General features: G+C 43.8%; 1 protein-coding gene across 5 annotated transcripts in view; it reads right to left on the bottom strand.

Moving 5' to 3' along the window:
* Nucleotides 1-16,558, bottom strand: part of ppp1r42 (protein phosphatase 1, regulatory subunit 42) — a 59,269-nt gene that overhangs the window by 21,801 nt on the left and 20,910 nt on the right. For 4 of the 5 annotated variants that reach the window (XM_078398694.1, XM_078398695.1, XM_078398696.1 and 1 more), the window contains one exon: nucleotides 13,719-13,836. In XM_078398694.1, the coding sequence (XP_078254820.1) occupies nucleotides 13,719-13,836 (118 nt within the window). Of the gene's footprint in view, nucleotides 1-10,645; nucleotides 10,987-13,718; nucleotides 13,837-16,558 lie in introns of those variants that run through there. The other variant, XM_078398697.1, reaches the window with a different exon arrangement.

Genomic DNA, 16,558 nt, shown 5'->3' on the forward strand with positions numbered 1-16,558 from the left:
TTTTGTGTTTAATTTCCCTTTCTTTGATGTAGGACTTTGGACTACATACAATAAAATTTCGGTCTAATCATTGCCTTTTGCAAATGTTCCATAATGATTTTTGTTCTTGTGTCTAATTTCCTTGCTATTACTATTTACTGGCATTTTCAAGGAGTTGGCTGCGCCTAACGGCTGCGGCTCTCTGGCAGTCTGTTGTCTTTTTTTCTTTTTTTTTGTTTGTGTCGGTGTTGGGATGGTTTTTGTTTCTGTTTTTGGCTGTGTATGTGTGGTGGGGGTGTGGGGTGGGGTGTGGGGTGGGGTGTGGTGGAGGGAAACCTTTGTTTTATTAGGTCTCTTCCCCGGGGTGCAGCTCGCGGCGGGGCCTTCCATCGCCCGGCGCGGCTCGGCTGCGGGCCTTAACATCGCCGGCGCAGCTCGGCCGCGGGACGTTTCAGTGCCTGGTGCGGCTCGGCCGCTGGACTTAACATCGCCCGGTGCGGCCGCGGGACGTTTCAGTGCCCGGTGTGGCTTGGCCGCGGGACGTTTCAGTGCCTGGTGCGGCTCGGCCGCGGGACGTTTCAGTGCCCGGTGCGGCTTGGCCGCTGGACTTAACATCGCCCGGTGTGGCCACGGGACGTTTCAGTGCCCGGTGCGGCTCGGCCGCGGGACGTTTCAGTGCCCGGTGCGGCTTGGCCGCTGGACTTAACATCGCCCGGTGTGGCCGCGGGACGTTTCAGTGCCCGGTGCGGCTTGGCCGCTGGACTTAACATCGTCAGCGCTGTTCGGCCGCGGGACGTTTCAGTGCCCGGTGCGGCTCGGCCGCTGGACTTAACATCGCCCGGTGTGGCCGCAGGACGTTTCGGTGCCCGGGGCGGCTCGGCCGGGGGGCCTTCCATCCCCTTGCGGGGGCTGTGCGTGTCGTTTGCCTCGGTAGGGGTCGAGCTGCCTGTCCGTGGGTGCGGGGGGAAGAGAGGGGAAGTTTTGTTGCCTCCATCACAGTGAGGGGGTGTTTGGAGTCACTGTGATGGATGTTTGTGTTGGGGTCGGGTGTCCTGTGTTCTTTTCTTTTTTGCTGTGTTTTGTGTGACTGCTGAAATTTCGCTCGGTGTTGTGCCGAGTGACAATAAAGTGTTGTTATGTTATGTTATGTTATTTGCACTTCGGGACATTCATTTCTCCGAAAACCAAACTCCCAAAATTCATTATCTCAGCTTCTAGTAGAAGGATAGTCTTTGAATATTTTTGGACAAAGAGAGTTCCAAAGACTCAAATGACTGTTAGACAAAAGCCTAATCTCTGTTTTATATAGGTAATTCCCTATTTTTAAACAGTGATTCGTCCTTCCATATTCTTCTTCAAGAGAGATCATCCTCTCCACATCCAATAGATCAAGATCCTTCAGTTTCCTATCTGTTAACAAATTTCCAATTAATTTAAATGCACTTTTATTGAAGCAAAATATAAGTTCTATCTGACCATTTACTACATTTATTTGATTCTACAATAAATTATGTTCATAAGTCATAGAAGCAGAATTAGGCATTAAAAAAGTACATTTGTCCACATAATTTATCTGCTTGGTGGTGCTGATCATCCAAACGGTAAACCATAGCGCCACAATTTTTTGTGCCACCTTAATCACCACTCTCCTGGCCACTGTTTAAAACATGCTTTATTTAAATTGGTCATATATTTTTTAAGTTAGAAAGATTTCAAAGTTTAAAAATTTCATTTCTAAACACATTTTTGAGATTTGGCTGTGGACATGTGGACCTACAGCCAAAACAGTTAACCATAGAGCCACAATTTTAGCACCACCTTAATCACCACTGTCCTGTGTTTAAAACAAGTTTATTTAAATTGGTCTTATATTTTTTAAGTTAGAGATATTTTTAAGTTTCCAAATTTCATTTCTAATTTCATTTCAAACCAAATTTTTCAAAGTGCTCTGCGTATGACGTCATTATGGGGCACGCACGACCTCTCTCCTCACTCGCCTGAACAAGATGGACGCTGTTAGCGAGGCTGCCACCCGCCTCTCTCCTCTCTCCCCACTCCTCTATCCCCACTCTCCCACACCCGGGGGACACTCTGAGCTGGAGGGAGATGGTCGGACAGATGGTCCACTGATCCTTCCCTTCCGTCCCTTCAACCCACGGTGTCCTCGAGTCCCCGCTCCTGCCCGGGCCCAGCGCCCCACCCATTACCGCCACACAAGCCGCAGCGGGCAGGTTCTTCTCCTCCTCCTTCAGGGGCTGCTGCCACCGACGGCCCCGTCGCGACTTCAGAAAGATGGCAGCCGCTCTCCTCCAACTCCTCCTCCTCATGCTCCGCCATCTTGTCCGCGCCTTCCGGAAGGGGGACAGTGGGGGTAAGTGGCGGGGGAGGGGGGTGGGGTGGGGGAGAGTGAGAGTGGGGGTGGGGGAGGAGAGAGTGGGGGGGTGGGGGAGGTGTGAGTGGGGGTGGGGGTGGGGGGGAGAGTAGGGCTGGGGAGGAGGGCAGGGTGAGGTGGTGAGGAGGCAAGAATGGGGGTGGGGAAGAGTGGGGGTGGGGAGCAGGGAAGATTGGGGTGGGAGGAGAGTGGGGTGCGGGCAGGGAGAGTGGGTGGGGGGAGGGGAGGGAGGTGGGGGTGAGGGGAGGGGGATGGAGGCAGGGCTGGGTGATGTGGAGGCAGGGGAGGGGCAAGTGGTGGGGGCAGGGGAGGTGCAAGTGGGGGTGGGGTAGGGGGGATGGAGTGGGTCAGTGGGGGGAGGAGGGGGGGGGGATAAGGGGAGTGGAGTGGGGGGTTGAGGGTGATGCATCAATACTTTAGAGGCTTTGTTTCCAGGGCTCTCTCACTGACACCCTCTCCCCTTGCCTCTTCCCCCTCTACGAGGAATGGGCCCAACGGGTCCACTTGGTCTAGTTACATATAAGTCCAACAATTCCTGATGGGGACATTTTAATATAGCAAAGTTTAAATATAGAATAATCTAATTTATCTTTATTTTGCTTTGTATTCATATGGTATTTATATTTTAACCAGCCTCTAGTCAGAAAAAAATCTTCAGATCCTTTCCAAACCTCTTACACCTTACCTTCAAACTATTCCATTTATTCACAAAGTGCTGGAGTAACTCAGCAGGTCAGGCAGCATCTCGGGAGAGAAGGAATGGGTGACGTTTCGGGTCGAGACCCTTCTTCAGACTGATGCCAGGGGGGCGGGACAAAGGAAGGATATAGGTGGAGACAGGAAGATAGAGGGAGAAGGAGGAGGGGAAGGGAGGGACAGAGGAGCTATCTGAAGTTGGAGAAGTCGACGTTCATACCACCGGGCCGCAAACTGCCCAGGCGAAATATGAGGTGCTGCTCCTCCAATTTCCGGCGGGCCTCACTATGGCACTGGAGGAGGCCCATGACAGAAAGGTCAGACTGGGAATGGGAGGGGGAGTTAAAGTGCTCGGCCACCGGGAGATCAGTTTTGTTAATGCGGACCGAGCGCAGGTGTTCAGCGAAGCGATCGCCGAGCCTGCGCTTGGTTTCGCCGATGTAAATAAGTTGACATCTAGAGCAGCGGATGCAATAGATGAGGTTGGAGGAGGTGCAGGTGAACCTTTGTCTCACCTGGAAAGACTGTTTGGGTCCTTGGATGGAGTTGAGGGGGGAGGTAAAGGGACAGGTGTTGCATCTCGTGCGGTTGCAGGGGAAAGTGCCCGGGGTTGGGGTGGTTTGGGTAGGAAGGGACAAGTGGACCAGGGAGTTACGTAGGGAACGGTCTCTGCGGAACGCAGAGAGGGGAGGGGATGGGAAGATATGGCCAGTGGTGGGGTCCCGTTGTAGGTGACGGAAATGTTGGTGGATGATATGTTGGATCCGCTGGCTGGTGGGGTGGAAGGTGAGAACGAGGGGGATTCTGTCCTTGTTGCGAGTGGGGGGAGGGGGAGCAAGAGCGGAGCTGCGGGATGTAGAAGAGACCCTAGTGAGAGCCTCATCTATAAGGGAGGAGGGGAAGCCCCATTTTCTGAAGAACGAGGACATCTCGGGAGCCCTAGTGTGAAACACCTCATCCCGGGCGCAGATGCGGCGTAGACGGAGGAATTGGGAGTAGGGGATAGACTTTTTGCAGGGGACCGGGTGGGAAGAAGTGTAGTCCAGATAGCTGTGCGAGTCGGTGGGTTTGTAGCAAATGTCCGTCACTAGTCTGTCTCCTGTGATGGAGATGGTGAGGTCCAGAAACGGGAGGGAGATGTCAGAGATACTATCGGCGATCGCTTCGCTGAACACCTGCGCTCGGTCCGCATTAACAAAACTGATCTCCCGGTGGCCGAGCACTTTAACTCCCCCTCCCATTCCCAGTCTGACCTTTCTGTCATGGGCCTCCTCCAGTGCCATAGTGAGGCCCGCCGGAAATTGGAGGAGCAGCACCTCATATTTCGCCTGGGCAGTTTGCAGCCCGGTGGTATGAACGTCGACTTCTCCAACTTCAGATAGCTCCTCTGTCCTTCCCTTCCCCTCCTCCTTCCCAGATCTCCCTCTATCTTCCTGTCTCCACCTATATCCTTCCTTTGTCCCGCCCCCCTGACATCAGTCTGAAGAAGGGTCTCGACCCGAAACGTCACCCATTCCTTCTCTCCCGAGATGCTGCCTGACCTGCTGAGTTACTCCAGCACTTTGTGAATAAATCGATTTGTACCAGCATCTGCAGTTATTTTCTTATACTTCAAACTATTTCCACTGGTTTTGGACTCCTCTGTCATGTGGAAATGTTTCTCATGAGCTACCCAATCTAACCCTCTAACAATTTTAAATACCTCAATCAGAAGCCCTTCAGTCTCCTTTCATCTAAAGAAAATCCAGCCTATCCTGTCTCTTACAATTGAAATTCTCCTTCCCAAACACTTTTATGAATCTCTTCTATATCCTTCCTATGGTGCAGCGATTAGAATTGCACAAAGTACTCAGGTATGGCTAAACCAAATGATCTTTTACCAAAGGCTCATTTTACATATGCTTGCATGTATGCTGGCCACTTACACAGAGGTCCATGAATACAGCATATTCTAACTGCTTTATTAGTGTTATAATCAATATAGGGTCTCTGGAGAGATCTGCATGCCATCCATCCCCTCCTGTGACAACAGGAGGAGGAAGATGTGGTGATGATGGAAGAGGGTGATTTTGACAAAACAGAGCCCATTACATCATTATTCCTGGCACTGCTAAGCATCTGCTCAGAACCTGGAAATGCAATGGCAGATGAGGCTACATGAGGGCATGTTTCACAAGCAGGATCATCATAAACAACTGGGAGCACACTGCTCAACAGAACAACTGGCAAGCAGAGTTCACACCTTAACAATGCCATAAAGGATTTTAATAAACATTACGAGAGGCAACATACATGGGAAGGTTAGTTCAGATGCATTCAAAATACTTGGCAGAAAGCCCAACAAACTTGACAGTTTGCAAGAGATGCCAAATCGCATGGAGAGTCAATCACCCAGCTCGTACAGGAGTTCCTGCTGAGCCAGGCATGCATATCTCCAGTCTAGAAACAGAGCACAATTCTTTGGTATTACAACTAATGGAGCAGATTTTTCTTTCCATAGAAGCAGTCAGAGATCATTGATTACCTATTGATTACCTGGAAATTTAATTGTCCTCAAAGCGCAGCCTGCTACGTTGCTGCATTTGGATATTGAGATTGACAGGAGTCTGTTTCCTTAATGGTAGTTGTGTAATTTGGGTCACAGCAAATAAACAGTCAATTGTTAGCCCCATCCTGGGGGAGTTGCTTTGGCATGGTAGAATATGAAAGTGCTGCCCTCCATCAAAATGTCAGCATTTCTCCACACACTGCTGGTTCTTAAGCGATCCCAGAACAGTGGCACGGTGGCGCAGAGATAGAGTTGCTGCCTTACAGCTCCAGAGACCCGGGTTCGATACTGACTACGTATGCTGTCTGTATGGAGTTTGTACATTCTCCCCGTGACCTGCATGGGTTTTCTCCGGTTTTCTCCTACAGTCCAAAGATGAACAGGTTTGTAGGATAATTGGCTTGGTATAATTATAAATTGTCCCTAGAGTGTGTAGGATAGCGTTATTGTGTGGGATCGCTGGTCAGTGCGGACTCGTTGGGCTGAAGAGCCTGTTTCCACATTGTATCTCGAAACTAAATTAAACTAAACCAGCTATTCTAAATAGTCAACAGAAATCAGCCTTACAGGGCTAGAGATCATTACGTGAATCCTTCCTGGACATTGCTCTACATATGGGGGCAACGTTTTAACTAGCCACAGGACAAGGATAGACAATAGACAATTGACAATAGGTACAGGAGTAGGCCATTCAGCCCCTCGAGCCAGCACCACCATTCAATGTGATCATGGCTGATCATTCTCAATCAGTACCCCGTTCCTGCCTTCTCCCCATACCCCCTGACTCTGCTATCCTTAAGAGCTCTATCTAGCTCTCTCTTGAATGCATTCAGAGAATTGGCCTCCACTCCTTCTGAGCCAGAGAATTCCACAGATTTACAACTCTCTGACTGAAAAAGTTTTTCCTCATCTCCGTTCTAAATGACCTACCCCTGGTTCTGGACTCCCCCAACATTGGGAACATGTTTCCTGCCTCTAACGTGTCCAACCCCTTAATAATCTTATATGTTTCGATAAGATTCCCTCTCATCCGTCTAAATTCCAGTGTATACAAGCCTAGTCGCTCCAGTCTTTCAACATATGACAGTCCCGCCATTCCGGGAATTAACCTAGTAAACATACGCTGCACGCTCGCAATAGCAAGAATATCCTTCCTCAAATTTGGAGACCAAAACTGCACACAGTACTCCAGGTGCGGTCTCACTAGGGCCCTGTACAACTGCAGAAGGACCTCTTTGCTCCTATACTCAACTCCTCTTGTTATGAAGGCCAACATTCCATTGGCTTTCTTCACTGCCTGCTGTACCTGCATGCTTCCTTTCAGTGACTGATGCACTAGGTCACCCAGATCTTGTTGTACGTCCCCTTTTCCTAACTTGACATCATTCAGATAATAATCTGCCTTCCTATTCTTACCACCAACGTGGATAACCTCACACTTATCCACATTAAACTGCATCTGCCATGCTTCCGCCCACTCACACAACCTGTCCAAGTCACCCTGCAACCTCATAGCATCTTCCTCAAGATTCACACTGCCACCCAGCTTTGTATCATCTGCAAATTTGTTAATGGTACATTTAATCCCTTCATCCAAGTCATTAATGTATATTGTAAATAGCTGCGGTTCCAGCACCGAGCCTTGCGGTACCCCACTAGTCACTGCCAGCCATTCCGAAAGGGACCCATTTATCCCCACTCTTTGCTTTCTGTCTGCCAACCAATTTTCTATCCATGTCAGTACCCTACCCCCAATACCATGTGTTCTAATTTTGCCCACTAATCTCCTATGTGGGACCTTGTCGAAGGCTTTCTGAAAGTCGAGGTACACCACATACACCGGCTCTCCCCTGTCAATTTTCCTAGTTACATCCTCAAAAAATTCCAGAAGATTAGTCAAGCATGATTTCCCCTTCGTAAATCCATGCTGACTTGGAACGATCCTGTTACTGCTATCCAAATGCTCCGCAATTTTGTCTTTTATAATTGACTCCAGCATCTTCCCCACCACTGATGTCAGACTAACTGGTCTTTAATTTCCCGTTTTCTCTCTCCCTCCTTTCTTAAAAAGTGGGATAACATTAGCTATCCTCCAATCCACAGGAACTGATCCTGAATCTATAGAACATTGGAAAATGATCACCAATGCGTCCACAATTTCTAGAGCCACCTCCTTAAGTACCCTGGGATGCAGACCATCAGGCCCTGGGGATTTATCAGCCTTCAGTCCCATCAGTCTACCCAACACCATTTCCTACCTAATGTGATTTTCAGTTCCTCCGTCACCCTAGGATCTCTGGCCACTAGAACATCTTTGAGATTGTTTGTATTTTCCTTAGTGAAGATAGATCCAAAGTACCGGTTCAACTCGTTTGCCATTTCCTTGTTACCCATAATAAATTCCCCAGCTTCTGTCTTCAAGGGACCTACATTTGCCTTGACTGTTTTTTTCCTCTTCACATACCTAAAAAAGCTGTTACTATCCTCCTTTATATTATTGGCTAGCTTACCCTCGTACCTCATCTTTTCTCCCTGTATTGCCTTTTTAGTTATCTTCTGTTGCTCTTTAAAAGAGTCCCAATCCTCTGGCTTCCCACTCTTCTTTGCTATGTTATACTTCTCTTTTATGTTTATGCTGTCCTTGACTTCCCTTGTCAGCCACGGGTGCCTTTTACTCCCCTTAGAATCTTTCCTCCTCTTTGGGATAAATTGATCCTGCAACTTCTGCATTATTCCCAGGAATACCTGCCATTGCTGTTCCACCCTCTTCTCTGCTAGGGCCTCCTTCCAGTCAAATTTGGCCAGCTCCTGCCTCATGCCTCTGTAATCCCCTTTGCTATACTGTAATACTGACACTTCCGAATTTCCCTTCTCCCTCTCAATTTGTAGAGTAAAACTTATCATATTGTGATCACTGCCTCCTAATGGCTCTTTTACCTTGAGTTCCCTTATCAGATCAGGTTCATTACACAGCACTAAATCCAGAATTGCCTTCTCCCTGGTAGGCTCCAGTACAAGCTGTTCTAAGAATCCATCTCGGAGGCACTCCACAAACTCCCTTTCCTGGGGTCCATTACCAACCTGATTTTCCCAGTCTACCTGCATGTTGAAATCTCCCATAACCACCGTAGCATTACATTCGCGACATGCTAATTTTAGCTCTTAGTTCAACTTGCACCCTATGTCGAGGCTACTGTTTGGGGGCCTGTGGATAACTCCCATTAGGGTTTTTTTACCCATACAATTCCTAATTTCTATCCATACTGATTCTACATCTCCTGATTCTATGTCACCCCTTGCAAGGGAGTGAATATCATTCCTTACCAACAGAGCGACCCCACCCCCTCTGCCCACCTGTCTGTCTTTTCTATACATTGTGAACCCCTGAATATTCAGTTCCCAGCCCTGGTCTTCTTGTGGCCATGTCTCCATGTGCCAGGCAGTGTGTCATTGCAGTAGACCAATAAAATCATGAAAGTTAAGCACAGGGGTGTACAATTTTTAGTCCCATTGATATATTATTTTTAAATTTCTACTTATATTTTTTATTTCTACTTAGAATTGGCTATGATTTATGAATCAAAATCCAAATTTTCAACCATTCAATCATCAAGAATCCAAAGGTATGTAATTTGTTGTAACTGCAGTATTATGAGAAGTAGATTCCGGCATCTTATGATGCTGCTACTTAAATGTTCTGCCCATTTGTTTAAAATAATGTACTATATTTATAAAGAACTTGCAACATCAGAAATCATTGAGAGGCTGAAGCTAAGGCATTTTTAAGGCATTTTTACATTCCAAGGTACCAATCACCAAATGTATCCAGTATCTTGTGAAAGGGAGATAAACATGTGTCCTTTATAGTCTCAGGATCAAATTTTCTTCTCTGCCTCATAGGATTGCATATTGTATTTCCCTTCTTTTTGTCCTGAAGCATTGCTAACGAATTAAGTCAAGAGGTGGCTAATTATTGTATGGACATTGGTAAACAAAGCCAAACTTAACTCACTCTGTATTCATTGCTTCCGCAGACATTCCAATCTCTACAATGATTTTAAACAACAGACAATAGACAATAGGTGCAGGAGTAGGCCATTCGGCCCTTCGAGCCAGCACCACCATTCAATGTGATCATGGCTGATCATTCCCAATCAGTACCCCGTTCCTGCCTTCTCCCCATATACGCTATCCTTAAGAGCTCTATCTAGTTCTCTCTTGAAAGCACTTAGAGAATTAGCCTCCACCGCTTTCTGTACAAAATTAATGTTTTTGAAAGGTGAGGCACTATCATTAGTCAATAGTCAAGTTTATTTGTCACATACACATAAATGTGCAGTGAAACGAAAGATTACCCACAGTCCAACAATAAGAGCAATAAAAATAAGCAATAACACACACAATCATAAACCAACACCAAACAAAGAGAAACATCCATCACAGTGAGTCTCCTCCAGTCACCTCCTCACTGTGATGGAAGGCCAGAATGTCTTTTCTCTTCCCCTGCCGACTTCTCCCGCGGTCAGGGTGTTGAATTTGCCACGTTCCCGGCCACGCCGGACGGTGAAAGGTCCGCAGCAGTCCGACCCAAGCCCCGCGACTCGGGGCGGGCGAAGAAGTCGCCACTGCCGCTGCATGTCGGGGCGGTCGTGGCTCCCGACATTGAAGCCCCCGCCGAGCAGAGAAAATCCCGCGGCCTATTTCAGGCTGCGCCGGACGGTGAAAAGTCCGCGGCGGGCCGACCCAAGCCCCGCGATTTGGGGCGGGCGAAGATGCTGCCGCTGCTGGAGCTCCCGATGTCGGCCGCCACTCAGGGGGCTGCGAGCTTCCCACATCCACGCGGCCGGAGCCTCCACAGTCGAGTCCCAGGTGGAGGCTGCCAGCTCCAGGTGCATGGCTGATGGTAGGCCGCAGCGGGAACGGAGACATGACCCAGAAACAAAAGGTCGCGTCTCTGTTCGGAAGAGACAATTTTACATTTACAGTCCCCCCCCCCCCCCCATAGTACATAACCCCAAAAAACGACATCACATTTATACTACAATCAAGACAAAAAAACAACATAAAAACACAAAGACAGACGGACCGCAGGTAAGCCGCAGTTGCTAGGGCAGATAGGTTTACTGTACGTCTACATACAACTTGTTTTTCAACATAAGTATCTCAGCTATTATGTAATAAGGTTCAATGAAGTGGCTTCCTTCATACATTGTTTCTTCATCCAACGTTTGAAATGTGAAAATGTGGAGAAACCCCAATATCAGATTTTGATCTGTGTTCGTGAAGTTGCCTGTAAAGCTGGTTGAGATTTTCTTTGGGGTTTGGTCATCACAAATTGTGATCTTGATGATGTTGATGTCAACAGCTAAGTCTGTTGATTGTCAAATGATTGCAAAGATGAATGTTGAAATTCCAAAGGCATTGCCCTTCACAAAGTCTACCTACACAAAGTTCAATCAGATGACTATATTAACCCTGAACACTTCTAATATTGTTCATTTAAATGACTAACCAAGTGACCACTATAATGAGAATTGGCAGTAATTGAAAGCATTTGAAATAATCCCGATAAGGTATTTTATCACCAATTAGATAGCAATGGAAAGTGCATATGTATAAGCATCTATCACTGTGAATATTATTACATAATGTATTACATCAACCCACCAAGCTTTCTTAAACCGTGCTTCCACACAAAACCCATGACCTCCATGATCTAGAAGGACTCATGGAAAAAAACATTAGCTCCAATCTTCCATCTCTCATACCAATCTAACTAGTTCATGTGTCACCATATCATCATCATGCTGGGTCAAAGTTATGGAACTACCTATTTTATACCACAATGGGGGTACCTTATGCCTTCTAGATGGTGAAGAGGCTTTGAGCAATCATGATGTGACCATTGTGCAGCAAAATATATAATCTTTGAACTGTTCCAGTAGCTGGTTTAGTTTCTGGTCACTGACATTCAAAGGATTTTGATTGTAAGGGATTACATGTACCAGGCATCATTGAATGTCAAGGAGATCAGAGATGGTCATTTCCTACCATTTATATCTTCTTCTTAAACAGTCTCTTGGAACCAAGGATGACTTACTCCACTCCAGCTTTGCGAGTTCTGGGGTGACTAATAAGATCAACGTGGAAACTGCATACTTTTCCACAGGTGGGGCAGGTGGTAGTTAATGGGGAAGGTTGGAGTGAAGCAAGTCATCCTTAAACTCAAGCGGATGGTTAAGAAGAAAAATATATAAATGCTGGGTAATAACTATCTCTGATCATCTCCCCTTGATTTTCAATGACCATCATTGATAAATAGTTTGAGAAGGAGTCAGTACTTTCCAATACTAACATGGGGTCTGGTCTCTGTGTGTTCCTGACGCACAGCCTTAAATTTGCCCAAAACATCCTGAATGTTTCTTCTCCACTATGAGGTTATGGACCAGAGATTTCCAGGAGTCTATAGAGATGTTTCTTGAAGGGGGCTTTGAACCTAATCTGGAATAGTTTCTTCTGTCTTTCTGGTGATTTCTTCCCATACATGGCTTAGAAAATAGAAAACCACATTGCTTGCCCAACATCTCCAACTGAATGTAACTAGGGCCTAAACACTGGTGATGTTGGCCTGAGAGAGGACATTGACATTAGTTTGCTTGAACTTCCAATATGATGAAATTCACCTTCTATGTGCCAGCACAGGCTTTGATTGATAGAGTTCATCATGGTTGGCACAGACATTGTGGGCCAAAGTGTCTATTCCTGTGCTGTATTTTTCTGTTTTATGAGTAAAGAGGTTTTGAAGACCTTAAAGCTGTCCCCAAATTCCTGTTTTTCTGAGAAGCAGTGATCCCTGTCAATCAATGTTTATGTTCCCTCGACTAGATGCATTAGGCATCTCAAGACACTGAATAAATACCACCATGGCTGTCTTTGTCATTTATACGGTGGAATTTAGCATTAAACTAAACAAGTTCTTATGGTCTGTAGGTTGTTTGAGATTGATTCTTATTTTTGTAGATACTTTCTGTTGATTAGTCATTTAATTTAGATTATTTTTCTAAATAAGTTCTAATCTACTTAAATTTCTTACTTTTAATTTATGTATTCCCCACTTCATCAATTTGGATTTGCTGCTATTTACATTGAGATATTGACCAAAGCTTAAGTATAACAAAAAAACTTGGCTCTTAGAGGAATTACATTTTCAGGATTTATATTTTCATACCTTCACTTGTCTTAAATCTCCTTAACTTTTAGTGATAACTTTTATCAGCCACTCTTTTAAAATCTAGGCATCACTGTTGCAGCTGACACTGACCACAGTGATTAGAGTCCTCTTCCTACTCAGTGATCAAATATGCAAATAAGTGTGTTTTGACTGTTGTGCAACTTTGGTTGATCACAATTTGTCCTGACCCTAATCTCATTCTACCATTGTCAGCATGCCATAAATTTCCCTGAAATCCGTTCATCAGTTCTTCTCTTAATTTAGGACTCTCTTAAAACTTATTTTCATGACCAAGCTTCTGATCTGTCTGCATTTGCATCAGCGCTGATTTTTTGTTTTATATCCACTGAAGTAAGTTGGAGCATTTATCCTCATCAAAGGCACCTCATAAATGAAAGTTGTTGTTGACTTAGAGAACAATGACACAAAAATCAACAAAAATATAAAAATAATCAACTATAATATAATATAAGAAAATGTATAACAGTGTCAGTAAAAGTGTGAGCTAACCAATCAAAGGATTCAAGAATTACATTTACTGACGAGCAATCAATTACACATACCGAGGAACAATGATTGCAAATGTCACATAGTGTTTTTTGGAATGTCCCATACTGAAAACATTTAATGTAAATATCACTTTGAATTTAAGTAGCGATAATGTTTTTTTTAATTTCTGGTAGTTTTTTTAACAGATATGCACATTTTGAAATCCAGAACCTGTTTATAGAATACAAATGTGACATACCATAAAGGTACGCTTAGGCTGTCCACGATTTATGCCTTTGGCTAATATTAGAGTTTAATAGTAAAATTGAACAATTTCTATGTAGCCCATCAGAATATTGAAATTAACATAAATAATTTCTTACCAAGACTTGTCGACATCACCATTATTTTGTCTCTGTATTTCGCTTTTTGGCATACAGGATTTCCACTCAGATTCAAATACCAGAGTTTTGGCCATTGGTTTAATACATATTCTAGTTCCTGGATTTGTGAACAAATAAATAAATACATTTTAAAATTGAATACCTTGAACTCATTTCATGCTTAGGTTTATTAACATTTCTATTTTGTAACATTCTTCACTAATAGTCTCCAACATTTAAAAGTGCAAAGTAAAGAGAATATTGACAAGTACAAATAAATAATCTCTTTTATATTATTTATACAATGCAAATATAATGCGCAGAAAAAAAATAGGATGCATCGTCAGAAGCAGTACAACAAGCAAACAACGTATGCTTATCTAATAAAAGGTATTAATGCAATGCAAGACTTTGCTAATAATCAATTCTACACGGCATAAAGTACAAGAACAAGCTTTTAACATTATTACATATGTTCTAAATCTCACATAAATAATATCCTGGTATTATTTTATTTCACGTCGTTTTTGTGGTTCTAAATAAAAAGGCCACATAGTATAAATAACTATACTTGTTCATCTTTGAACAAAACCTACCTCAAGACTTGGATGATTTCACTCACAGTTAATTCAATTTCAACCAGTCACCTATATCAAAAACTGTGTTTATCTAACTGACCATTAGTCCTAGTGGAAATATAATTACCCTTTGGACTTGGTTTTATTGTACATTGCCTGTCTACCTCTAATAAAGCGGTTCCTCTTTTCAACTATTCGATAATCAGTTCTAAAGGGACCTTCTTTAAAATGGGGGTTTCTTTTGCTTTGATAAATGATCATGTCAAACTCGTCACTCAGAGGTCTGCCATAAAATACTCAAGAGCAAATTATATTCAAGGCACGAGCATCAACTGCCTCAACAGACACTCCAACAGACCTTCTTTTCAGCTAATGATGGCTAGTTATGAACCTGTATTTGACCACTGTGCTCCAATCTTTATCTTGCTGTCTTGCTCAACTCGACTGACTGTGTCTGCAGACACCAATTTGTCAACCAGCTGACAGCCTGTCATAATCTATTTAAGAAAATCTATATATTTGTTTTGCTTTTCCTGACCAAATTGTGAGCAGAATAAAAATGTATCTTTTTGGATAAAATCCATGGCCAATCAATTATGTGCCAAGATTTTATATTTTTATTATATTGAAGAAAATACCAAAAATCAAAACACAAGCCTCAGTAATTAATTATAAATTGCAATGTTTCTCACTACTGAAAAAAAGCTGTTATCAAGTTAAACGTTTACTTGTTTTATCACATAACTCTTTACAATATGTATTTGGAAAAACATATTTTTAATTCAGAAAACTATTTATTTAAAACAATTGATCTACATTTAAGATCACTAAATACTTTGCAATAAAACATTCCAATTGTTTTTATATTAATTTAAAATATGCTTGATATAGGACATAACATCCAGGAGAAAATTAACCCATTAAGTAAATCCATTCAGAATCTATGTATAACTATTTCATAGACCTTTCTCTAACGTGATTTATTAATCACTTGATTTACGGAATACTAAATTGTTTGCCCCTTCCTTCCAATAAAAATGACATCCTTAACCCAAACTCCTTGTTCCCCTGTCCTCTTTACCTCACTCCTTGCATCCAACCTTCTCTTCCAGCTCCTTTATTCCCTTATATCTGCTTCCCTCAAGAATCATTCTTCCTGTCTCCTGCAGTTTATTTGATGCCTTGACTTACTGAATGCAACACCATGGGAAATATGCAAGTAACATATTGAAACTCACAAATAGTGCTGTTAGAACATAATAAAGTATACTTTTCATTTTTTAAATATAATCTGACAAATATAAAACACACTTGTTTTAGCTTTTCAAATTTTGAGCAAATGTAGAGAAAAGGTATAATCAACAAATGTTTATAAGTTCAAGAGTAAGAGAAATAAATACCTAAAGAAATCCAACAATGATGTAAGGGAGCCTAAATACTGGGTGTTTAGTTTAGTTTAGAGATACAGCGCAGAAGATTCCCGTAAACTAGCACTATCCCTATATACACTAGTGATAATTTTACCACGCCAATTAACCTACAACATGTACATCTTTGGAATGTGGGAGGAAACCAGAGAAAACCCACAAAGAGGGTCCCAGGGAAAACGTACAAACTCCATACAGACAGCACCCGGATTGAACCCGGGTCTCTGGCGCAGGAAGGCAACAACTCTACCATTGCGCCACCATGCTGCCAAGCTGGTGGTGTTAATGTTATGGAAAACCATTCACAAAGGAGCGCTTATTGCCATTTTAAGGACCTTTCTGAGCTTCTGTGCTTCTTGAGCCTCCTTGCCTACAAATTGATAAGGTATTGAGGTGACCAGGTACCAGATGTGTACGGTAGTGAGCAATGCATATTACAGTGCTACTTGTAGGAAATTCAGTAGTTCAGGCCACTTTCTTAATAATCTAAAATCCTTTGGACCTGAGGGGGGCAGAACGAGCAGATTTTGTAGACTTAGAGTCATACAGCGTGAAAATAGGCCCTTTGGCCCAACTGGTCCATGCCAACCAACATGCCCCATCTACACTAGTTCAAACTGCCTGCGTTTGGCCCATATTCCTCTGAATCTATCCTATCCACGCACCTGTCCAAATGTTTCTTTAACATTGTAGAAACATAGAAACATAGAAAATAGGTGTAGGAGGAGGCCATTCGGCCCTACGAGCCAGCACCGCTATTCATTGTGATCATGGCTGATCGTCACCAATCAATAACCCGTGCCTGCCTTCTCCCCATATCTCTTGATTCCACTAG

This window comes from Rhinoraja longicauda, chromosome 4 (genome assembly GCF_053455715.1).
Source record: "Rhinoraja longicauda isolate Sanriku21f chromosome 4, sRhiLon1.1, whole genome shotgun sequence".
In the NCBI taxonomy this organism is placed as follows: Eukaryota; Metazoa; Chordata; class Chondrichthyes; order Rajiformes; family Arhynchobatidae; genus Rhinoraja; species Rhinoraja longicauda.